Raw genomic sequence first — 25,136 nt, forward strand, 5'->3', positions numbered from 1 at the left:
TAGGGGCCTATTTTAGCACTCTAACTACGCAGTTTTAATTCAGACTGAGACATCCAGCTTCCCTAGAGGTTTCCTATGGCATCTGAGGACCATTTCAAAGGGGTTATTTCTGTACAAAATCGTTTTTGAAGGCAGGTAGGAGCTTCAGCAGTGCTGTGGCAAGGTGCTCAATTGATTTTTAACGTTTTTTAACGTTTTTCAATCCGGTTTGGGACCTAAGGGGTTAATCATCCATTTGCAAGTGGATGCAATGTTGCTTTAGTCCCTTACACACACTGTAAACATTTCACAGACTTTACTGTATTTTTACACTGTTTTGCAGTTTAAGTGCTAGTTTTTTTCTCTTAAAGGCACAGTAACGTTTTTGTTTAATTGCTGTTTCACCTTTATTAAAGTGTTTTCCAAGCTTGCTTGTCTCATTACTAGTCTGTTAAACATGTCTGACATAGAGGAAACTCCTTGTTCAATATGTTTTGAAGCCATGGTGGAACCCCCTCTTAGAATGTGTATCAAATGTACTGATATTTCTATAAACTATAAAGACCATATTATGGCGCTTAAAGATTTATCTCCAGGGGATTCTCTGACTGAAAAGAGGGAGATTATGCCATCTAGCTCTCCCCATGTGTCAGAACCTATAACTCCCGCTCAAGTGACGCCAAGTACATCTAGCGCGTCTAATTCTTTTACCTTACAGGACATGGCGGCAGTTATGAATGCTACCCTCTCAGAGGTATTGTCCAAACTGCCAGGGTTACAAGGAATGCGAGACAGCTCTGGGGCTAGAACTAATACAGAGCTTTCTGACGCTTTAATACCTGTGTCCGATATACCCTCACAATGCTCAGAAGCCGAGGCAGGTGAGCTTCTATCTGTGGGTGACATTTCAGACTCAGGGAAGGTGTTACTTCAGTCTGATTCTGAAATGACAGCATTTAAATTTAAGCTTGAACACCTCCGCTTATTGCTTAGGGAGGTTTTAGCGACTCTGGATTACTGTGACCCCATTGTGGTTCCAGAGAAATTGTGTAAAATGGACAAATACTTTGCAGTGCCTGTTTACACTGATGTTTTTTCCAGTCCCTAAGAGGTTTTCGGAAATTATTACTAAGGAATGGGATAGACCAGGTGTGCTGTTCTCTCCCCCTCCTGCTTTCAAAAAGATGTTTCCCATAGATGCCGCCATACGGGACTCGTGACAGACGGTTCCTAAGGTGGAGGGAGCAGTCTCTACCCTAGCTAAGCGTACAACTATCCCGTCGAGGACAGTTGTGCTTTCCTAGATCCTATGGATAAAAAATTAAATGATCTCCTTAAGAAAATTTTTATACATCAAGGTTTTATTCTCCAGCCTCTTGCATGCATTGCCCCAGTTACTGCTGCAGTGGCTTTTTGGTTTGAGTCTCTTGAGGAGGCTCTACAGGTAGAGACCCCGCTAGACGATATTCTAGACAGGATAAAAGCTCTTAAGTTAGCTAACTCCTTTATTTCTGACGCCATTTTTCATTTAGCCAAGCTAACAGCTAAGAATTCAGGTTTTGCCATTTTGGCGCGTAGGGCGCTATGGCTTAAGTCCTGGTCAGCAGACGTTACTTCAAAGTCTAAGCTTCTTAACATCCCCTTCAACGGACAGACCCTATTCGGGCCTGGTCTGAAGGAGATAATTTCTGATATTACTGGAGGAAAAGGTCATGCCCTTCCTCAGGATAGGTCCAATAAGTTAAGGACCAAACAGAATAATTTTCGTTCCTTTCGAAACTTCAAGAGTGGCACAGCTTCAGTTTCCTCTAATGCAAAACAAGAGGGAAATTTCGCCCAGTCCAAACCAGTCTGGAGACCTAACCAGGCTTGGAACAAGGGGAAGCAGGCCAAGAAACCTGCGGCTGCCTCTAAGACAGCATGAAGGAGTAGCCCCCGATCCGGGACCGGATCTAGTAGGGGGCAGACTTTCTCTCTTCGCCCAGGCTTGGGCAAGAGACATCCAGGATCCCTGGGCATTAGAGATTGTTTCCCAGGGATATCTTCTGGACTTCAAAGCTTCATCTCCAAAGGGGAGATTTCATCTCTCACAATTATCTGTAAACCAGATAAAGAGAGAGGCATTCTTGCATTGTGTCAAGACCTACTGGTTATGGGAGTGATCCACCCAGTTCCAAGGGAGGAACAGGGGCAGGGCTTCTATTCAAATCTGTTTATAGTTCCCAAAAAAGAGGGAACTTTCAGACCAATCTTGGATCTCAAGATCCTAAACAAATTTCTCAGGGTCCCATCCTTCATGATGGAGACTATCCGAACCATCCTCCCTATGGTCCAGGAGGGTCAATATATGACTACCGTGGACTTAAAGGATGCTTATCTCCACATTCTGATTCACAGAGATAATCATCAGTTCCTCAGGTTCGCCTTCTTAGACAGGCATTACCAGTTTGTGGCTCTTCCCTTCGGGTTAGCCACGGCACCAAGAATCTTTACGAAGGTTTTAGGGTCCCTACTGGCGGTTCTAAGGCCACGGGGCATAGCAGTGGCTCTTTACCTAGACGACATTCTGGTACAGGCATCGACTTTTCAAATCGCCAAGTCCCATACGGACATTGTTCTGGCCTTTCTGAGGTCTCACGGGTGGAAGGTGAACGAAGAAAAAGTTCTTTCTCCCCTCTCACAAGTGTTTACTTCCTAGGAACACTGATAGATTCAGTAGAAATGAACATTTTTCTGACAGAGGTCAGGTTATCAAAGCTTCTAACTTCCTGCCATGCTCTTCATTCCACTTCTCGGCCGTCAGTAGCTCAGTGTATGGAAGTAATCGGCCTAATGGTAGCGGCAATGGACATAGTTCCGTTTGCCCGCCTACATCTCAGACCACTGCAACTTTGCATGCTCAATCAGTGGAATGGGGATTACACAGATTTGTCCCCTCTGCTAAATCTGGATCAAGAGACCAGGGATTCTCTTCTCTGGTGGTTATCTCGGGTCCATCTGTCCAGGGGAATGAGTTTCCGCAGGCCATAGTGGACTATAGTGACGACAGATGCCAGCCTTCTGGGCTGGGGCGCGGTCTGGAACTCCCTGAAGGCTCAGGGTTCGTGGACTCAGGAGGAAGCCCTCCTTCCGATAAACATTCTGGAACTGAGAGCGATATTCAATGCTCTTCAGGCTTGGCCTCAACTAGCTGCGGTCAGGTTCATCAGATTCAGTCGGACAATATCACGACTGTAGCCTATATCAACCATCAGGGGGGAACAAGAAGCCCCCTGGCAATGTTGGAGGTTTCAAAGATAATTCTATGGGCAGAGGTTCACTCTTGCCATCTCTCAGCTATCCATATCCCAGGAGTAGAGAACTGGGAGGAGGATTTTCTAAGTCGGCAGACTTTTCATCCGGGGGAGTGGGAGCTCCATCCGGAGGTATTTGCCCAGCTGATTCAACTATAGGGCAAACCAGAACTGGATCTGATGGCGTCTCATCAGAACGCCAAGCTTCCTTGTTACGGGTCCAGTTCAAGGGATCCCCAGGCAGCGCTGATAGATGCTCTAGCAGTGCCCTGGTCCTTCAGCCTGGCTTATGTGTTCCTACCATTTCCTCTCCTACCTCGTCTGATTGCCAAGATCAAGCAGGAGAGAGCTTCAGTGATTTTGATAGCACCTGCGTGGCCACACAGGACTTGGTATGCAGATCTGGTGGACATGTCATCCCTTCCACCATGGACTCTGCCGCTGAGGCAGGACCTTCTACTCCAAGGTCCTTTCAAACATCCAAATCTAATTTCTCTGCACCTGACTGCTTGGAGATTGAACACTTGATTTTATCAAAACGTGGTTTCTCCGAGTCGGTCATTGATACCTTAATTCAGGCTCGAAAGCCTGTCACCAGGAAAATCTATCATAAGATATGGTGTAAATATCTTCATTGGTGTGAATCCAAGGGTTACTCATGGAGTAAAGTCAGGATTCCTAGGATATTATCCTTTCTCCAAGAAGGATTGGAGAAGGGATTGTCAGCTAGTTCCTTAAAGGGACATATTTCTGCTCTGTCTATTCATCTGCACAAGCGTCTGGCAGATGTTCCAGACGTTTTGTCAGGCTTTAGTTAGAATCAAGCCTGTGTTTAAACCTGTTGCTCCACCATGGAGTTTAAATTTAGTTCTTAAAGTTCTTTAAGGGGTTCCGTTTGAACTTCTGCATTCCATAGATATCAAGCTTTTATCTTGGAAAGTTCTGTTTTTGGTAGCTATCTCTTCGGCTCGAAGAGTTTCAGAGTTATCTGCCTTACAGTGTGATTCCCCTTATCTGATCTTTCATGCAGATAAGGTAGTTTTGCGTACCAAACCTGGGTTTCTTCCTAAGGTGGTATCTAATAAGAATATCAATCAGGAGATTGTTGTTCCATCGCTGTGTCCTAATCCTTCTTCAAAGAAGGAACGTCTATTACACAATCTTGACGTGGTTCGTGCTTTAAAGTTTTATTTACAAGCTACTAAGGATTTTCGTCAAACATCTGCATTGTTTGTTGTCTACTCTGGACAGAGGAGAGGCCAAAAGGCTTCGGCATCTTCTCTTTCTTTTTGGCTGAGAAGCATAATCCGTTTAGCTTATGAGACTGCTGGCCAGCAGCCTCCTCAAAGAATTACAGCTCATTCCACTAGAGCGGTAGCTTCCACAAGGGCTTTTAAAAATGAGGCCTCTGTTGAACCGATTTGTAAGGCGGCGACTTGGTCTTCGCTTCATACTTTTTCTAAATTCTACAAATGTGATACTTTTGCTTCCTCGGAGGCTATTTTTGGGAGAAAGGTCTTGCAGGCAGTGGTGCCTTCCGTTTAAGTTCCTGCCTTGTCCCTCCCTTCATCCGTGTCCTAAAGCTTTGGTATTGGTATCCCACAAGTAATGGATGAACCCGTGGACTGGATACACCTTACAAGAGAAAACAGAATTTATGCTTACCTGATAAATTTCTTTCTCTTGTGGTGTATCCAGTCCACGGCCCGACCTGTCACTTTAAGGCAGGTGTTTTTTATTTTTAAACTACAGTCACCACTGCACCCTATAGTTTCTCCTTTTTCTTGCTTGTCTTCGGTCGAATGACTGGGGGTGGCAGTTAGGGGAGGAGCTATATAGACAGCTCTTCTGTGGGTGTCCTCTTGCAACTTCCTGTTGGGAAGGAGAATATCCCACAAGTAATGGATGAACCCGTGGACTGGATACACCACAAGAGAAAGAAATTTATCAGGTAAGCATAAATTCTGTTTTTTAACAAATATGTAGCAAGAATAGGCCTATATTTTACATAATCAAAATTGTCGCTAAAAAATTTGATTTGCAAAAATATATTTAATTAATAACTATTTGGATAAAACAACTCTACTAGATAATAAGAATACGATCATCATTCAATTAAAATACTACAAATTTATTAGAGTTATTAAATTTTGTACCTCTTAGGTCGCTATCACAATCATCTGTAATCCCGACGATAACTTCGGGGCCTAAACGCTGCACCAGTCTCTGCTCGTAATCGGTCAGATCTGCGACATAAGGTGCTCCACCTCTGGTAGCACGTGAAGAATTTTTTTCTTTTGCCAATTTGGCTTTGTCAAATCTTTTAATGTTGTTGTACCTTTTCTTTATCTGGTCAATGTCCTTTTTCCCAGGTCCCTGAGCACTGACAGCATCGCTGATACGAGTCCAGATACTTTTTTTTTCGGAGACTGGAAGTTTGCTTCGCACGACAACCGAATAAATAGTCATACGAGTCTAGAACCATATCAACAAGATCCAGGTTCTGCTGGTGTGGGAAGTGTGGATTCTTCGATTTGTGTGTCTGTGAATCCAATCGAGAAGTAGCCATACTTAATTTATAAATAAAAATAAAAGGCTTTGAAAAGCTTCAGGTTCGGGAATTATGAAGTCTGACAAAATAGATAAATTGTACTTTATATAGTGCTGCAATAAGTTCCCGCAACAAATCTGACGTTTCTGACACCTACAGTCACGTGGGACAAACATGACTGACAAGTTGTAAGCAAATAATAGTACATTCGCAACTAGTGAGGCATCAGATGTATGAATCATTCGCCTGCGCTCGATGCAGATCAGACGCAACATTTTTTATGATGTTTTTTAGTACAGATGGCGGGCGGGCAGCATCTCGCTAGCTGCGAGTTCGAGCGAGTCAACCAGACACGTTGTCGGCAAGAAAATTGACGCTTTAGTACATGGAGCCCTGGGTCTCCTCTCTCACAGCTCAGCATCTTCAACAAGTGCCACAAAAGAACTGTGGCCTTTCCCACTTGGAACTGACTGTTTTCTTTCTGGTTTCTACCTGCATATCTGGTTTCTCCAGTCTGCCTAATCTGTAATCTGTACTATAAAAGAGTTTAAACCTAGTGCGCTGGGCTCTAGTATTGTCTCATCTCTAGTGTCTGTCTACAGTATTAACTTTATGTTATTGATATTGACTTGTTCCTGACTCTTTTGCCTTTGTTTTTTGGCATATCTGCATTGGAGTCTCTATGCTACTGCATTGCTCCAGTTTCCTAACTCCAGTATCAGCTTGCAGTTAAACACAGAGATTGAGTAATTCTCCGACCCAGTCATGAGCCTTTTGTCTAACCCAATAAGGGTTTGCTGGCCCATGTCTTTGTCCTGATGTATCAGCTGCAGTGGTGTAACCCCAGTCTGACTTCCCGCCATCCTATATTCAAGTACCAGGATCATCTTAACTATAGTCTGTCTACATGTGTTCCTAAGATTCTGTGTCATTTACTGCTGACCACAGCCTGTCATATTGATTCCAGTAGCAGCTGCAGTTTAACAACATACTTCTTGTCCTTCCTTCCAAATTCCTTGTGTCTGTGTTTACTTAATCATTACTCTGGTACTCTTTAGTATGTCTAAAAGGAGTAAACCCTTGGGCCCCTTTAGTTATTAGACAACCCTTGTCTCTGACACCAGATCTATACATGGATTCAGTTAATCTGCTACATGTATGTCATCTGGTCACGTTGTAACCATGACAATAACATAAGGCAAAAGCAGAATACCACAGACATGACTGTGGTATTTTCCTTTTACCATAAGTGTTTCAGTGTGAATTACATTAAACACAGAACTATCGGTACACGTGTGGCTCTAGATAATAACATTTAGTATTAGAAAAAATTGACAGCAAAGCTAAATGTCAAGGATGAATGGGATATAGGTGTAGGATTCAATCTTCTAATATATATTCATGTCCTTCTTTTTAATTAAAGTTAAAGTAAATCCTAGCATTTTACAATTGCTAGGATTTACTATTGAAACAAATAAAGGGCACTTTCATTCATGAAGTATAAGATACTTCATGTAGAAAGCTCCTTTATTTGATTCAATCGATCGCCGTTTTTAGCTGCTACAGCAGCCAACGGTTAAAAACAATTTTGGCTAAGAGGTGAGGTTTTCACCTCTTAGCCAATAGCCATGTGGTAAATCCGTCTTGGCGCCCATGGGAGACGGATTTACCGCACTGCTATTGGCTAAGAGGTGAAAACGTCACCTCTTAGCCAAAACATTATTTTAGCTGTGCTCTGCTGTAGGAGCTTAGAGCGGCGATCGATTGAATCAAATAAAGGAGCTTTCTACATGAAGTATCTTATTTCACTTTAAATAAACTTCTGTATTTTTTTAATTTTGTCTTGCCCTGCATAGAGTGCATGCCTTGTAAAAAAAGACACTACCTTACACAATAGTATGCACAACTGATAAATGTGTAATCAAATAAATATGTGCATATATAATTGCTTTCTTTACAACCTAACAACTTGAGCAATAAAAATGTTCTTTCATGTTAATATATAGTTCATACAATGCTTTTGTTAAACCCCTTGCATTAAAGCGGAAAGCCTGCACTTAAAGGGACATTATACACTAGATTTTTCTTTGAATAAATGTTTTGTAGATGATCCATTTATATAGCCCATACAGGTTTTTTAAAAAATAAATGTATTGTTTTGCTTATTTTTTAAAATAACATTGCCCTGATTTTCATACTACTAACCAAGCCCCAAAGTTTTAAAGTATACTGATGTCCAGCTTGCTCCTGTTTGTGTAAAGAGTCTTTTCATGCAGAGGAAGCGGGGTGGGGGGAGGGGTCTGTTGTTTCGTTTGCTATACACCCACTTTTAGTGGGTTTTACAGCTAACCTTTCGAACAGAGCTAAACTTGGAGCTTCTACGTTTTTAAAGGGTTTTATACTGGATTTTTATATCAGTATCTGTGCATATTATTCTTTATAGTAGTGTCTATTACATGTAGTTAAATGAAAATTTGTGTATACTGTCCCTTTAAGTCACATCTTAATTGCTTCATTTCAAATCTATTGTAGTGGTATTCAGAGCAACAGTTATGAAAATGTTGTCACTGTTTAAATATTTATTGTCCTAACTTTATATTACACTATATGATCAAAAGTATGTGGACAACCCAACTAATTACTGAGTTCATGTGTTTAAGTCACACATTTGATAACAGGTGTATAGAGCTTAGTGACTTTGATAGGATGACAATTTTGTTACAAGTCAGTTCCTGAAATATTTGCCCTACTTGATCTGCCCCAGTCAAATGTAAGTACTATTATTCTGAAGTGGAGCAGCAACAGCTCAGCCATGAAGTGGTAGACCATGCAAAATTACAGAGCAGGACTGCATTGTTGAAACATGCACAGTGGAAAATTAGCTATTATATGTTGCATCACTCACTACACAGTCCCAAACTGTTTCTGGAAGCGACTTCAGCACCAGAACTGTTCTGCAGGAGCTTAATGAAATGAGCTTCCATGGCCAAGCAGCTGTACACAATCAGTGTTTCTCAACCGCGGTCCTCAAGTTCCCCCAACAGACCAGGTTTTCATTATAGCGCAACTGCAGCACAGGTGAAATAATCAGCTGATGCGTGAGAGCAGTTTCTTAATCATGGTTACTGATCAGCTGATTACTTCACCTGTGCTCTAGTTCAGCTATAATAACAATCTGACCTGTTAAGGGTACTTGAGGACTGCAGTTTTGAAACACTGCCTTACATTAACATGCCAAGAGTTGGCTTGAGTGGTGTAAAGCACTCCACCAGTGGACTCTGGTGCAGTGGAAGCATGTTCTCTGGAGTTATGAACCATGCTTAACTATCTACTAGTCTGTTAAAAAAAATCTAGGTGTGGTGCACGCAAATAGAACATTACCTACTGGAATGCACAATGCCTATTGTAAAGTTTCATGGAGGAGGAAAATAAGCTGGGGCTGTTTTTCAGGGTTTGGGCTACAATTCTTAGTTCATTCTTGGTGCGAGAATTTTTTTGATATGAAGGTACATTCGGTGATGCAAATTCATCATTTCCGGCGTCTTAGTTGATGCCAGGTTTAACAGTCTGTTAAAAAAATCTAGATGTGGTGCACGCAAATAGAACATTACCTACTGGAATGCACAATGCCTATTGTAAAGTTTCATGGAGGAGGAAAATAAGCTGGGGCTGTTTTTCAGGGTTTGGGCTACAATTCTTAGTTCCAGTGAAGACAATTGGTTGCTTCCAACTTTGTGGTAACAGTTTGAGAAGGCATTTTCCTGTTCCAGGATGAATGTGCCCCTGTAAAGACAAGTTTGGTGTAGAAGAGCTTGAGTGGTTTGTACACAACCCTGACCTCAACCTCGTAAAATACTTTTGGGATGAACTAGAATGCCAATTGTGAGCCAAACCTTCTTGTCAATGCCTGACATAAAAAATAATATTTTGGCTCAGTGGGCACAAATTCTCACAGACATACTCTGTAGTTAACGTTTCCAGAAAAGGTGCGGCTATTATAGCCACGGGGGGCAACTCCATACATATTAATGCCTATGGTTTTGGAATGGTGGGAAGTCCAAGAAGATCATATAGGTGTGATGGTCAGATGTCCACATACTTTAGGCCATATAGCTTGTGTGTGTGTGTGTGTATGTATATATATATATATATATATATATATATATATATATATATATATATATATATATATATATATTGTAATTATGGTTAATTTTAAGAGTGTTTATGTTTATATTTCTAGGAATGGACGTATACTCAGGGACAACAGATCACACAGCAGGAGCTGTGTTTATCAGTACTCACATTATTTCCAGGAACACAAGTGATACTTCTCCCTTGTAAAGAAGGAGATGGGAAACAGGTATTTTTCTATTATTTGCTATATCTGCTTTATTTAGGATATAAATAATTTGCTGACTTTTAATGTTTGTTTTTTTTATATAAAAGTTGCTTTTTTAAATTAGTTTAAAGATAAAAAGAAACAATCTAAACAATAATTTGGGCACTGTAATACATTTGAGGACAAAAAACATAAATAAATTGATGATACATATAGCAAGAATAAAAAAGAAGTGCCACGCGAGTGCATGCTTGTTTCTTTCATGTAATTGGCAAGAGTCCATGAGCTAGTGACATATGGGATATACAATCCTATCAGGAGGGGCAAAGTTTCCCAAACCTTAAAATGCCTATAAATACACCCCTCACTACACCCACAATTCAGTTTTATAAACTTTGCCACCTATGGAGGTGGTGAAGTAAGTTTGTGCTTGATTTTCTTCTGTGATATGCGCTTCTCAGCATTTTGAAGCCAAATTCCTCTCAGAGTAGTACAGTGTTTGTCAGAGGGATGTGGGAAGAGTATCACCTATTGATTCTATGGTTTTCCTCACGGGAAATCTTTTCAAAGGTTCTCTGTTATCGGTCGTAGAGATTCATCTCCTACCTCCCTTTTCAGATCGACGATATACTTTCATATTCCATTACCTCTACTGATACTGTTTCAGTACTGGTTTGGCTATCTGCTATATGTGGATGGGTGTCTTTTGGTATGTATGTTTTCATTACTTAAGACACTCTCAGCTATGGTTTGGCACTTTATGTAGTAATATAAAATTTTAAATATATGTATTGCACTTATATTTGCCATGAGTCAGGTTTATGTATATTTCCTTTTGCAGACTATCAGTTTCAAAATTGGGAAACATATTTAGGAAGTTATATTTTCTTACGTGGGGTATAGTCTCTTCTTAAAAATTGACTGCTTTTTCATTAATTTTCTCGGGCAAAATTAGGCTTGCGAGGTCGCAAAATGCTTATATTTATTGCTTCATTCTTGGGGGGAGAATGTTTTTGACATGAAGGTACATTCGGTGACGCAAATTCATCATTTCCAGCGTCTTAGTTGACGCCAGGTTTCTTTGCACAAAGTTGCGTCTGCCATGACGCGAGTTGCGTCATTTCCGGTTGTGAGTCATACTTGGCACCAAATAATTGTATTATTTAAACCCCTCTTGCCTTTTTTATGCTGAGGGCTATGCTGTAAGCATTTTTTTCCCATTCCTGAAACTGTCATATAAGGAAATTGATAATTTTGCTTTATATGTTGTTTTTTTCTCTAACATTTGCAAGATGTCTCAATCTGATCCTGTCTCAGAAACCACTGTTGGAACCCTGCTGCCTGATAACAGTTCTACCAAAGCTAAGTGTATATGTTGTAAGTTAGCGGAGATTATATCTCCAGCTGTAGTATGTAACAGTTGTCATGATAAGCTTTTACATGCAGAGAATGTATCAATCAGTACAAGTACAATGCCTGTTGTGCTTTCAACATCTAATGTACATGATATCCCTGTGAATATAAAAGATTTTATTGCTGTTGCGATTCAGAAGGCTTTGTCTGCTATTCTGCCTTCTAATAAATGTAAAAGGTCTTTTAAAACGTCTCATAAAATTGATGAAATTTCAAATGACCGACAACATACTGAATTATCCTCCTCTGATGAGGATCTATCTGATTTAGAAGATCCTACCTCAGATATTGACACTGACAAATCTACTTATCTCTTTAAGATGGAGTATATTCTTTCCTTGTTAAAAGAGGTGTTGATTACATTGGATATTGAGGAAACTAGTCCTCTTGATACGAAAACTAGTAAACATTTAAATTCTGTTTATAAACCTCCTGAGGTTTTTCCAGTTCCTGATGCTATTTCATATATGATTTCAAAGGAATGGAATAGGCCTGGTGTCACTTTTATTTCTTCTTCTAGGTTTAAAAAGTTGTATCTTTTGCTAGCAGTTAGATTGGAGTTTTGGGAAAAAATCCCCAAAGTTGATGGGGCTATTTCTACTCTTGCCAAACGTACTACTATTCCTATGGAAGATAGTACTTCTTTTAAGTACCCTTTTGATAGGAAACTTGAATCTTATCTAAGGAAAGCTTATTTATTTTCTGGCTTCATTCTGGCCTACTATATCCATGGCTGATGTTGCAGCTGCATCAACTTTTTGGTTGGGAAGCTTAGCGCAACAGGAAACAGATCCTGATTTGTCTAGCATTGTTCGCTTGCTTCAACATGCTAATCATTTTATCTGTGATGCTATTTTTGATATCATCAAAATTTATGTTAAATCTATGTCTTTAGCTATTTTAGCTTGAAGAGCTTTGTGGCTCAAATATTGGAATGCTGACATAGTAATCTAGACTTAGATACCATCTCTTTCTTTCCAAGGTAACAATTTATTTGGTTCTCAGTTAGATTCAATCATTTCAACTGTCACTGGGGGGAAGGGAGTTTTTTTACAGCAGGAAAAAAGATCTAAGGGTAAATCTAAAGCTTCTAATCATTTTTTGTTCTTTTCGACAGGATGAGGAAAAGAAAGCTAATCCTTCCCCCAAAGAATCTAGTTCCAATTGGAAACCTTCTTCAAGTTGGAATAAATCCAAGCATTTAAAGAAACCAAAGCCAGCCCCCAAGTCTGCATGAAGGTGCAGCCCTCATTCCATCTCAGCTGGTGGGGGGCAGATTACATTTTTTCCAGAACATTTGGGCAGATTCTGTCCAAAATCAATGGATTCAGAGTATTGTCTCTCAAGAGTATCGAATAGGATTCAGAGTAAGTCCTCCTGTGAGAAGATTTTTTCTCTCACGTGTCCCAGCAAATCCAGTGAAGGTTCAGGCTTTTCTGAAGTGTGTTTCAGATCTAGAGCTTTCAGGGGTAATCTTACCAGTTCCATTTCAGGAACAGGGTCTGGGGTTTTATTCAAATCTATTTATTGTCCCAAAGAAAGAAAATTCATTCAGGCCAGTTCTGGATCTGAAAATTTTTAATAGTTTTGTAAGAGTGCCAACTTTTAAAATGGTGACTATAACAGGACTATTCTGCCTTTTGTTCAGCAAGGTCATTATATGTCCACGATAGACTTACAGGATGCATATCTTCATATTCTGATTCATCCAGACCATTATCGATTTCTGATTCTTTTTTCTAGACAAGCATTACCAATTTGACGCTCTTTCATTTGGCCTAGTGACAGCTCCAAGAATTTTTTCAAAGGTTCTCGGTGCCTAACTCTCTGTAATCAGAGAATAGGGTATTGCAGTGTTTCCTTATTTGGACGATATCTTGGTACTAGCTCAGTCTTTACATTTTGCCGAATCTCACACGAATCAACTAGTGTTGTTTCTTCAAAGACGTGGTTGGAGGATCAATTTACCAAAAAGTTCCTTGATTCCTCAGACAAGGGTCTCCTTTTTAGGTTTCCAGATAGATTCAGTGTCCATGACTCTGTCTCTAACAGACAAGAGATGAATACAATTGGTTTCAGCTTGTCGAAACCTTCAGTCTCAATTATTCTCTTCATTGGCTATGTGCATGGAAGTTCTAGGTCTCATGACTGCTGCATCGGACGTGATCCCCTTTGCTTATTTTCATATGAGACCTCTTCAGCTTTGTATGCTGAATCAATGGTGCAAGAATTATACAAGGATATCACAATTAATATCCTTAAATCCCAATGTTCGACTCTCTCTGACTTGGTAGTTAGATCACCATTGTATAGTTCAAGGGGCCTCTTTATGTTCGTCCAACCTGGACTGTAATCACAACAGATGCAAGTCTTTCAGGTTGGGGAGCTGTCTGAGGATCTCTGACAGTGCAAGGGGTTTGGAAATCTCAAGAGGCGGGGTTACCAATAAATATTTTAGAACTCTGTGCTATTTTCAGGGCTCTTCAGGTCTGTTGAAGAGAGAACCATTCATGTGTTTTCAGACAGACAATATCACAACTGTGGCATATGTCAATCATCAGGGTGGGACTCACAGTTCCCTAGCTATGAAAGAAGTATCTCGGATACTTTCTTGGGCGGAATCTAGCTCTTGTCTAATTTCAGCGGCATATGTCCCAGATGTCGACAATTGGGAAGTGGATTATCTCAGCCGTTGGACTTTACATCCGGGGGAGTGGTCTCTCCATTCAGATGTGTTTTTTCAAATTGTTCAGATGTGGGGTCTTCCAGAAATAGATCTGATGGCTTCCCATCTAAACAAGAAACTTCCCAGGTACTTGTCCAGGTCCAGGGATCCTCAGGCGGAGTCAATGGATGTGTTAGCAATTCCTTGGTTTTTCCAACCTGCTTATATCTTCCTGCCTCTAGTTCTTCTTCCAAGAGTGATCTCCAAGATCATTATGGAACAATCGTTTGTGTTTCTGGTAGCACCAGCATGGCCTCACAGGTTCTGGTATGCAGATCTTGTCCGGATGTCCAGTTGCCAACCTTGGCCACTTCCTTTAAGACCAGACCTTCTGTCTCAAGGACCGATTTTCCGTCAGGATCTCAAATCGTTAGATTTGAAGGTATGGAAATTGAATGCTTAGTCATAGAGGTTTCTCTGACTTAGTGATTGATACTATGTTAGAGGCTCGTAAATCTGTTTCTAGAAAGATTTATTATCGAGTTTGGAAGACTTATATTTCATGGTGTTCTTCTCATAAATTCTGCTGGCATTCTTTTAGAATTCCTAGAATTTTACAGTTTCTTCAGGATGGTTTGGATAAAGGTTTACCTGCAAGTTCCTTGAAGGGACAAATCTCTGCTCTTTCAGTGATATTCACTGTTTTGTACAGGCTTTGGTCCATATCAAGCCTGTCATTAAATCAATCTCTCCTCCTTGGAGTCTTAATTTGGTTTAGAAGGCTTTACAGGCTCCTTCTTTTGAGCCTATGCATTCTTTGTATATTAAACTACTTTCTTGGAAAGTGTTGTTCCTTTTGGCTATCTCTTCTGCTAAAAGAGTTTCCGAATTATCTGCTCTTTCTTGTGAGTCTCCTTTTCTGATTTTCCATCAGGATAAGGCAGTTTTGCGGACTTCATTTAAATCTTTACCTAAAGTTGTGAATTCTAACATTAATAGGGAAATTGTTGTTCCCTCTTTGTGTCCTAATCCTAAGAATACTTTGGAGAGATCCTTACATTCTCTGGATGTTGTAAGAGCTTTGAAATATTATGTTGAGGCTACTAAAGATTTCAGGAAGACTTCTAGTCTATTTATTGTCTTTTCTGGTTCTAGGAAAGGTCAGAAAGCTTCTGACATTTTCTTGGCATCTTGGTTAAAGCTTTTGATTCATCAGGCTTATTTGGAGTCGGGTCAGGCCCCACCTCAGAGAATCACAGCTCATTCTACTAGATCAGTCTCCACTATGTGGGCTTTTAAGAATGAAGCTTCAGTTGATCAGATTTGAAAAGCAGCAACTTGGTCTTCTTTGCATGCATTTACTAAATTCTACCGTTTTGATGTATTTGCCTCTACGGAAGCAGTTTTTGGTAGAAAAGTTCTTCAGGCAGCTGTTTCAGTTTGATTCCTCTGCTTATGTTTTAAGTTTTTTCTTTTCAATTATGAGAAAAACGTATTTTTTGGATGTGGATTTAATTTTTTCAGCGGAAAATGGCTGTTTTTATTTTTATCCCTCCCTCGCTAGTGACTCTTCTGTGGAGTACCACATCTTGGGTATTATTATCCCATACGTCACTAGCTCATGGACTCTTGCCAATTACATGAAAGAAAACATAATTTTTGTAAGAACTTACCTGATAAATTAATTTCTTTCATATTGGCAAGAGTCCATGAGACCCACCCTTTTTATGGTGTTTATGTTTTTTTGTATAAAGCACAATTATATTTCCAGTTCCTTTTTTGATGCTTTTACTCCTTTTTCTATCACCCCATTACTTGGCTATTTGTTAAACTGAATTGTGGGTGTGGTGAGGGGTGTATTTATAGGCATTTTGAGGTTTGGGAAACTTTGCCCCTCCTGGGGATTGTATATCCCATACGTCCCATACATCACTAGCTCATGGACTCTTCCCGATATGAAAGAAATTAATTTATCAGGCAAGTTCTTACATAAATTATATTTTTGTCACAACACATATCCATATGGAGCAAACCATACATTTATTTTCACAGGGGTATGTACTGCAGACCAATTAAAAACTCAACTCTACATATGAAAACCATGTAAAAGCCTGTATCTTTGTATATAAAATATGTAACATATTTATATAGGAAAAAGATGGAACTTTGTAACTTTTATTTATCTCAAATATTTTGCTAAAATTTTGTTGAGTGCATGCATAAACATAGTTTTCACTGGTTACTTTAATTCTAGTTTTGTGTAATAGTTGTTGCTAGGTTTTCAAAAGAAAAATATGTGTTGCATTTCTTTGGAACGTTTTTTGCCTGAATAAGTACAGATTAGTGTTGAGGATTCACTACCAACACAGATTAAACAGCAATGACAGTTTCCTCTGATAATTGCAAGCATGAAGATGGCTGCCTGATATATGTGAGACTGAATTGTTTTCTTGCAACAATGAATGCATCTGGGCATTGTCATGGATATAGACATGCTACTTCTACCATTACAGGTGATTTTCAATAGTGGGTGCCCATATTACATATATAAAAGTTTTCCTGTGTATTTGCCCCTACATCTCAATATACTTTAAGTATTGCTACTAATGTAGCCTATAATATACCACACTTAAAACAGTGTACTGTGCTATTTAATAATGCAAAAAAATCAAGTCACTACATTTATGAGCACAATAGTGATACAAGTTATTTGACACTAAAAATCTAATCCATTCTTTTAGAAAAGTTACTAGAACAGATTTAAGCTGGGTTTTTGAAATTCAAGATTTTTCCAATACTCTAGAACACTGGTTTTCAAACCTGTCTTCAGGCCTCCAAAACAGTCCATGTTTTCTGGATAACCTTGGATGAGAGCAGGTAAAATAACAATGTTAACTTACCAGCTGATTGTTTAACCTGTGCCCTAGTTCAGATATCCTCAAAATGTGGCCTGTTAGGGGGTTCTGAGGACAGGTATGAAAACCAGGGCTCTAGAACTTCAGTGGAAATCCAGTCCATTAGAAAACACTTTTAAAACGTTTACATTTTTTGTTTTTTCCTTATCTAATTAATCAGTTTTATCTTTATAAAAACACATTTTTTAATGTTTTTTTTACATAGTTATGCTCTGTAATCAATTCAAAGTTGGATAACCTCAGCTGTGCCAGTGTTTAAAAATAGCAAACACATTACACTTTTAATCTATAAAACATTCACACGAAGTAAATACAATTTTCAAAATACTCATTATTATGATCATTTACAAAATGTTAATTATGAAATGATGAATAATATGAAAGGGTTAAAGAGACAGTCTGCTCCATTATTTTTATTGTTTAAAAAGATAGATAATCCCTTTATTACCTATTCCCCAGTTTTGCGTAACCAACATGGTTATATTAATATACTTTTTACCTCTGTAATTACCATGTATCTAAACCTCTGCAGACTGCCCCCTCATTTCAGTTCTTTAGATAGACTTGCATTTTAGCCAATCAGTGCTGCCTCATAAATAACTCCACGGGAGTGAGCACAATGATATCTATATGACACACATTAACTAGCACTGTGTAGCTGTGAAAAACTGTCAAAATGCACTGAGATAAGAGGCAGCCTTCAAGGGCTTAGAATTTAGCATATGAGCCTACCTAGGTTTAGCTTTAAGTAAAGAATACCAAGAGAGCAAAGCAAATTTATTTATAAAAGTAAATTAGAAAGTTGCTATCTGAACCATGAAAGTTTGATTTTGACTAGACTGTCCTTTTAATTAAAAAAATACCATTATATGTTATTATTTCTTAAGAGTAAAAAACTATATTGAAACACATTACATAGTCATCATCAGTAATACATCATTAAGTACCATGCACTGCAGTGCTTTTCAAATACAATTAGCTTTATTAGTGCTGTATGCATTGTAGACTTTGTGCTTGACCCCCATATTTGGTAACCTGTTTTACTTTTCTTAGAATAAAGACACAAAACATAAATCTGCAGCCCAATTTTATTAACAATAAGTTACAAGATCCAAAAAAAATATCAGATATGCTTGTTTCATTAACATATTGGGGGTAGTTATCAAGCCGTCAACCTCAAATACGCTGGAATTCCGCAGCGTATTTGTGGCGAGGCTGATTCCCCTTAGTTATCAAGCCCTAGATACTGGCAAAAGTAGAATTTTGTGATGTAAGCTTCGATCCGCCGGACTCAGTCCGACACAGATCGATTCTTACGTCACTCCAGATGTTCCGCACACAAGTGCGGCACAATCTGACTACTTTTGCTAGTTATCAAAAAACTAGCAGGTACGCTCGGCACTTTTCTGGCCCAGCGTACCTGGTTTTCAACCCGCCGCCCTGGAGGCGGCGGATCCCATAGGAATCAATGGGAGTCTGACCATAGCGAAAGTTCATGTTCGCTGCTGCCCGACATCCCATTGATTCCTATGGGAGCTGTCTGCACCTAACACCCTAACATGTACCCCGAGTCTAAACACCCCTAATCTTCCCCCCCTACACCGCCGCAACTAAATAAAGTTATTACCCCCTAAACCGCCGCTCCCGGAGCCCACCGCAAGCTACATTATACATATTAACCCCTAATCTGTCCCCCCCCTACACCGCCGCAACTAAATAAAGTTATTACCCCCTAAACCGCCCACCGCCACTCTAATAAACTGATTAACCCCTAAACCGCCACTCCCGGAGCCCACCGCAAGCTATAATAAATATGTTAACCCCTAAACCGCCACTCCCTGTCCCCGCCGCAACTATAATATATGTATTAACCCCTAAACCGCCGCTCCCAGACCCCGCCGCCACCTACATGATACCTATTAACCCCTATCCTGCCCCCCCTATACCGTCGCCACCTATAATAAAGTTATTAACCCCTATCCTGCCGATCCCGGACTTAGCCGCAACGAAAAAATAGTTTAACCCCTAAACCGCAGCTCCCAGACCCCGCCGCCACCTACATGATACCTATTAACCCCTAATCTGCCCCCCTACACCGTCGCCACCTATAATACATTTATTAACCCTTATCCTGCCCCCCTACACCGCCGCCACTGTAATAAAATTATTAACCCCTAAACCTAAGTCTAACCCTAACCCTAACACCCCCCTAACTTAAATATTAATTAAATAAATCTAAATAATATTTCTCCTATTTAAAACTAAATACTTACCTTTAAAATAAACCCTAATATAGCTACAATATAAATAATAATTATATTGTAGCTATCTTAGGATTTATTTTTATTTTACAGGTAACTTTCAATTTATTTTAACTAGGTACAATAGCTATTAAATAGTTATTAACTATTTAATAACTACCTAGCTAAAAGAAATACAAAATTACCTGTAAAATAAATCCTAACCTAAGTTACAATTAAACCTAACACTACGCTATCATTAAATTAATTAAATAAATTACCTACAAATAACTACAATTAAATACAATTAAATAAACTAACTAAAGTACAAAAAAATAAAAAAAGCTAAGTTACAAAAAATAAAAAAAAACAGAATTTATGCTTACCTGATAAATTACTTTCTCCAACGGTGTGTCCGGTCCACGGCGTCATCCTTACTTGTGGGATATTCTCTTCCCCAACAGGAAATGGCAAAGAGTCCCAGCAAAGCTGGTCACATGATCCCTCCTAGGCTCCGCCCACCCCAGTCATTCGACCGACGGACAGGAGGAAATATATATAGGAGAAACCATATGATACCGTGGTGACTGTAGTTAGAGAAAATAATTCATCAGACCTGATTAAAAAGCCAGGGCGGGCCGTGGACCGGACACACCGTTGGAGAAAGTAATTTATCAGGTAAGCATAAATTCTGTTTTCTCCAACATTGGTGTGTCCGGTCCACGGCGTCATCCTTACTTGTGGGAACCAATACCAAAGCTTTAGGACACGGATGAAGGGAGGGAGCAAATCAGGTCACCTAAACGGAAGGAACCACAGCTTGCAAAACCTTTCTCCCAAAAATAGCCTCCGAAGAAGCAAAAGTATCAAATTTGTAAAATTTGGCAAAAGTATGCAGTGAAGACCAAGTCGCTGCCTTACATATCTGGTCAACAGAAGCCTCGTTCTTGAAGGCCCATGTGGAAGCCACAGCCCTAGTGGAGTGAGCTGTGATTCTTTCAGGAGGCTGCCGTCCGGCAGTCTCATAAGCCAATCGGATAATGCTTTTAAGCCAAAAGGAAAGAGAGGTAGAAGTCGCTTTTTGACCTCTCCTTTTACCAGAATAAACAACAAACAAGGAAGATGTTTGTCTGAAATCTTTAGTAGCCTCTAAATAGAATTTTAGAGCACGGACTACGTCCAAATTGTGTAACAAACGTTCCTTCTTTGAAACTGGATTCGGACACAAAGAAGGTACAACTATCTCCTGGTTAATATTTTTGTTAGAAACAACTTTCGGAAGAAAACCAGGCTTAGTACGCAAAACCACCTTATCTGCATGGAACACCAGATAGGGCGGAGAACACTGCAGAGCAGATAACTCTGAAACTCTTCTAGCAGAAGAAATTGCAACTAAAAACAAAACTTTCCAAGATAGTAACTTAATATCTATGGAATGTAAAGGTTCAAACGGAACCCCTTGAAGAACTGAAAGAACTAGATTTAGACTCCAGGGAGGAGTCAAAGGTCTGTAAACAGGCTTGATCCTAACCAGAGCCTGAACAAATGCTTGAACATCTGGCACGGCTGCCAGTCTTTTGTGAAGTAAAACAGATAAAGCAGAGATCTGTCCCTTTAGAGAACTTGCAGATAATCCTTTTCCCAAACCTTCTTGTAGAAAGGATAGAATCTTAGGAATTTTTATCTTGTTCCATGGGAATCCTTTGGATTCACACCAACAGATATATTTTTTCCATATTTTATGGTAAATTTTTCTAGTTACAGGCTTTCTAGCCTGAATCAGAGTATCTATTACAGAATCTGAAAACCCACGCTTTGATAAAATCAAGCGTTCAATCTCCAAGCCGTCAGTTGGAGGGAAACCAGATTCGGATGTTCGAATGGACCCTGAACAAGAAGGTCCTGTCTCAAAGGTAGCTTCCATGGTGGAGCCGATGACATATTCACCAGGTCTGCATACCAAGTCCTGCGTGGCCACGCAGGAGCTATCAAGATCACAGAGGCCCTCTCCTGATTGATCCTGGCTACCAGCCTGGGAATGAGAGGAAACGGTGGGAATACATAAGCTAGGTTGAAGGTCCAAGGTGCTACTAGTGCATCTACTAGAGTCGCCTTGGGATCCCTGGATCTGGACCTGTAGCAAGGAACCTTGAAGTTCTGACGAGACGCCATCAGATCCATGTCTGGAATGCCCCATAATTGAGTTATTTGGGCAAAGATTTCCGGATGGAGTTCCCACTCCCCCGGATGGAATGTCTGACGACTCAGAAAATCCGCTTCCCAATTTTCCACTCCTGGGATGTGGATCGCAGACAAGTGGCAGGAGTGATCCTCCGCCCATTGAATTATCTTGGTCACTTCTTTCATCGCCAGGGAACTCCTTGTTCCCCCCTGATTGATATATGCAACGGTCGTCATGTTGTCTGATTGAAACCTTATGAATTTGGCCTTTGCTAGTTGAGGCCAAGCTCTGAGAGCATTGAATATCGCTCTCAGTTCCAGAATGTTTATCGGGAGAAGAGACTCTTCCCGAGACCATAGACCCTGAGCTTTCAGGGATTCCCAGACCGCGCCCCAGCCCACTAGACTGGCGTCGGTCGTGACAATGACCCACTCTGGTCTGCGGAAGCTCATTCCCTGTGACAGATTGTCCAGGGTCAGCCACCAACGGAGTGAATCTCTGGTCTTTTGATCTACTTGAATCATCGGAGACAAGTCTGTATAATCCCCATTCCACTGTCTGAGCATGCACAGTTGTAATGGTCTTAGATGAATTTGTGCAAAAGGAACTATGTCCATTGTTGCAACCATCAATCCTATTACTTCCATGCACTGCGCTATGGAAGGACGAGGAACAGAATGAAGTACTTGACAAGAGCTTAGAAGTTTTGATTTTCTGACCTCTGTCAGAAAAATCCTAATTTCTAAGGAATCTATTATTGTTCCCAAGAAGGGAACTCTTGTTGACGGGGACAGAGAACTTTTTTCTTTGTTCACCTTCCATCCGTGAGATCTGAGAAAGGCTAGGACGATGTCCGTATGAGCCTTTGCTTTTGACAGGGACGACGCTTGAATTAGGATGTCGTCCAAGTAAGGTACTACTGCAATGCCCCTTGGTCTTAGAACCGCTAGAAGGGACCCTAGTACCTTTGTGAAAATCCTTGGAGCAGTGGCTAATCCGAATGGAAGTGCCACAAACTGGTAATGCTTGTCCAGAAAAGCGAACCTTAGGAACTGATGATGTTCCTTGTGGATAGGAATATGTAGGTACGCATCCTTTAAATCCACAGTAGTCATAAATTGACTTTCCTGGATGGTGGGTAGGATCGTTCGAATAGTTTCCATTTTGAACGATGGTACCCTGAGAAATTTGTTTAGGATCTTCAGATCCAAAATTGGTCTGAATGTTCCCTCTTTTTTGGGAACTATGAACAGATTGGAATAAAATCCCATTCCTTGTTCTCTTATTGGAACTGGATGTATCACTCCCATCTTTAACATGTCTTCTACACAATGTAAGAATGCCTGTCTCTTTATTTGGTTTGAAGATAAGTGAGACCTGTGGAACCTTCCCCTTCGGGGTAGTTCCTTGAATTCCAGGAGATAACCTTGAGAAACTATTTCTAGCGCCCAAGGATCCTGAACATCTCTTGCCCAAGCCTGAGCAAAGAGAGAGAGTCTGCCCCCCACTAGATCCGGTCCCGGATCGGGGGCTATCCCTTCATGCTGTTTTGGTAGCAGTGGTAGGCTTCTTGGTCTGCTTACCCTTGTTCCAGCCTTGCATTGGTTTCCAGGCTGGTTTGGGTTGTGAAGTATTACCCTCTTGCTTAGAGGATGCAGAATTAGAGGCTGGTCCGTTTCTGCGAAAGGGACGAAAATTAGGCTTATTTTTAGCCTTAAAAGACCTATCCTGTGGGAGGGCGTGGCCCTTTCCCCCAGTGATGTCTGAAATAATCTCTTTCAAATCTGGTCCAAATAATGTTTTACCTTTGAAAGGAATGTTAAGCAATTTTGTCTTGGAAGACACATCCGCTGACCAAGACTTTAGCCAAAGCGCTCTGCGCGCCACGATAGCAAACCCTGAATTTTTCGCCGCTAATCTAGCTAATTGCAAAGCGGCAACTAAAACAAAAGAGTTAGCCAATTTAAGTGCTTGAACTCTGTCCATAACCTCCTCATACGAAGATTCTTTACTGAGCGACTTTTCTAGTTCCTCGAACCAGAAACACGCTGCCGTAGTGACAGGAACAATGCATGAAATTGGTTGTAGAAGGTAACCTTGCTGTACAAAAATCTTTTTAAGCAAACCCTCTAATTTTTTATCCATAGGATCTTTGAAAGCACAACTATCTTCGATAGGAATAGTAGTGCGTTTGTTTAGAGTAGAAACCGCCCCCTCGACCTTGGGGACTGTCTGCCATAAGTCCTTTCTGGGGTCGACTATAGGAAATAATTTCTTAAATATAGGGGGGGAACAAAAGGTATGCCGGGCTTTTCCCACTCTTTATTTACTATGTCCGCCACCCGCTTGGGTATAGGAAAAGCGTCGGGGGGCACCGGAACCTCTAGGAACTTATCCATCTTACATAATTTCTCTGGAATGACCAAATTGTCACAATCATCCAGAGTAGATAACACCTCCTTAAGCAGTGTGCGGAGATGTTCTAATTTAAATTTAAATGTCACAACATCAGGTTCAGCTTGATGAGAAATTTTTCCTGAATCTGAGATTTCTCCATCAGACAAAACCTCCCTCATGGCCCCTTGAGATTGGTGTGAGGGTATGTCAGAACAGTTATCATCAGCGCCCTCTTGCTCCTCAGTGTTTAAAACAGAGCAATCGCGCTTTCTCTGATAAGTAGGCATTTTGGATAAAAGATTTGCTATGGAGTTATCCATTACAGCCGTTAATTGTTGCATGGTAATAAGTATTGGCGCACTAGATGTACTAGGGGCCTCCTGTGTGGGCAAAACTGGTGTAGACACAGTAGGGGATGATGTAGTATCATGTTTACTCCCCTCATTTGAGGAATCATCTTGGGCAATATCATTATCTGTGGCATTACTGTCCTTACTTTGTTTGGACACTATGGCACAATTATCACATAAATTTAAATGGGGAGACACATTGGCTTTCATACATATAGAACATAGCTTATCTGATGGTACAAACATGTTAAACAGGCTTAAACTTGTCAACAAAGCACAAAAAACGTTTTAAAATAAAACCGTTACTGTCTCTTTAAATTTCAAACTGAAAACACTTTATTACTGAATATGTGAAAAAGTATGAAGGAATTGTTAAAAAATTACCAAAATTTCACCACAGTGTCTTAAAGCATTAAAAGTATTGCACACCAAATTTCAGAGCTTTAACCCTTAAAATAACGGAACCGGAGCCGTTTTTAAATTTAACCCCTATACAGTCCCAGCTATATGCTTTGCTGAGACCCAACCAAGCCCAGAGGGGAATACGATACCAAATGACGCCTTCTAGAAGCTTTTTTAGTGATTCTTAGATCCTCACACATGCATCTGCATGCCTTGCTCTCCAAAAACAACTGCGCAGTAATGGCGCGAAAATGAGGCTCAGTCTATAACTAGAAAGGCCCCCAGACTAAAAAAGGTGTCCAACACAGTGCCTGCCGTTTTTTAAACGTTCCCCAAGATTATAATGCCAATTATTAGCTAGAATCTGCATAATATGCCCCAATAAAGCAATCGTTTTAGCCCATAAA

The 25,136-nt window shown here is 40.3% G+C and overlaps 1 protein-coding gene across 1 annotated transcript in view; it reads left to right on the plus strand.

Annotated features, from left to right (window-relative positions):
* The window catches only part of GALNT14 (polypeptide N-acetylgalactosaminyltransferase 14), a 1,042,958-nt gene that overhangs the window by 1,013,888 nt on the left and 3,934 nt on the right, over window positions 1-25,136 (plus strand). The window contains exon 14 of the mRNA XM_053712800.1: window positions 10,067-10,186. Coding sequence (XP_053568775.1) covers window positions 10,067-10,186 — 120 coding nt within the window. The remainder of the gene's footprint in view (window positions 1-10,066; window positions 10,187-25,136) is intronic.

This window comes from Bombina bombina, chromosome 4 (assembly GCF_027579735.1).
Source record: "Bombina bombina isolate aBomBom1 chromosome 4, aBomBom1.pri, whole genome shotgun sequence".
NCBI classification, from domain to species: Eukaryota; Metazoa; Chordata; class Amphibia; order Anura; family Bombinatoridae; genus Bombina; species Bombina bombina.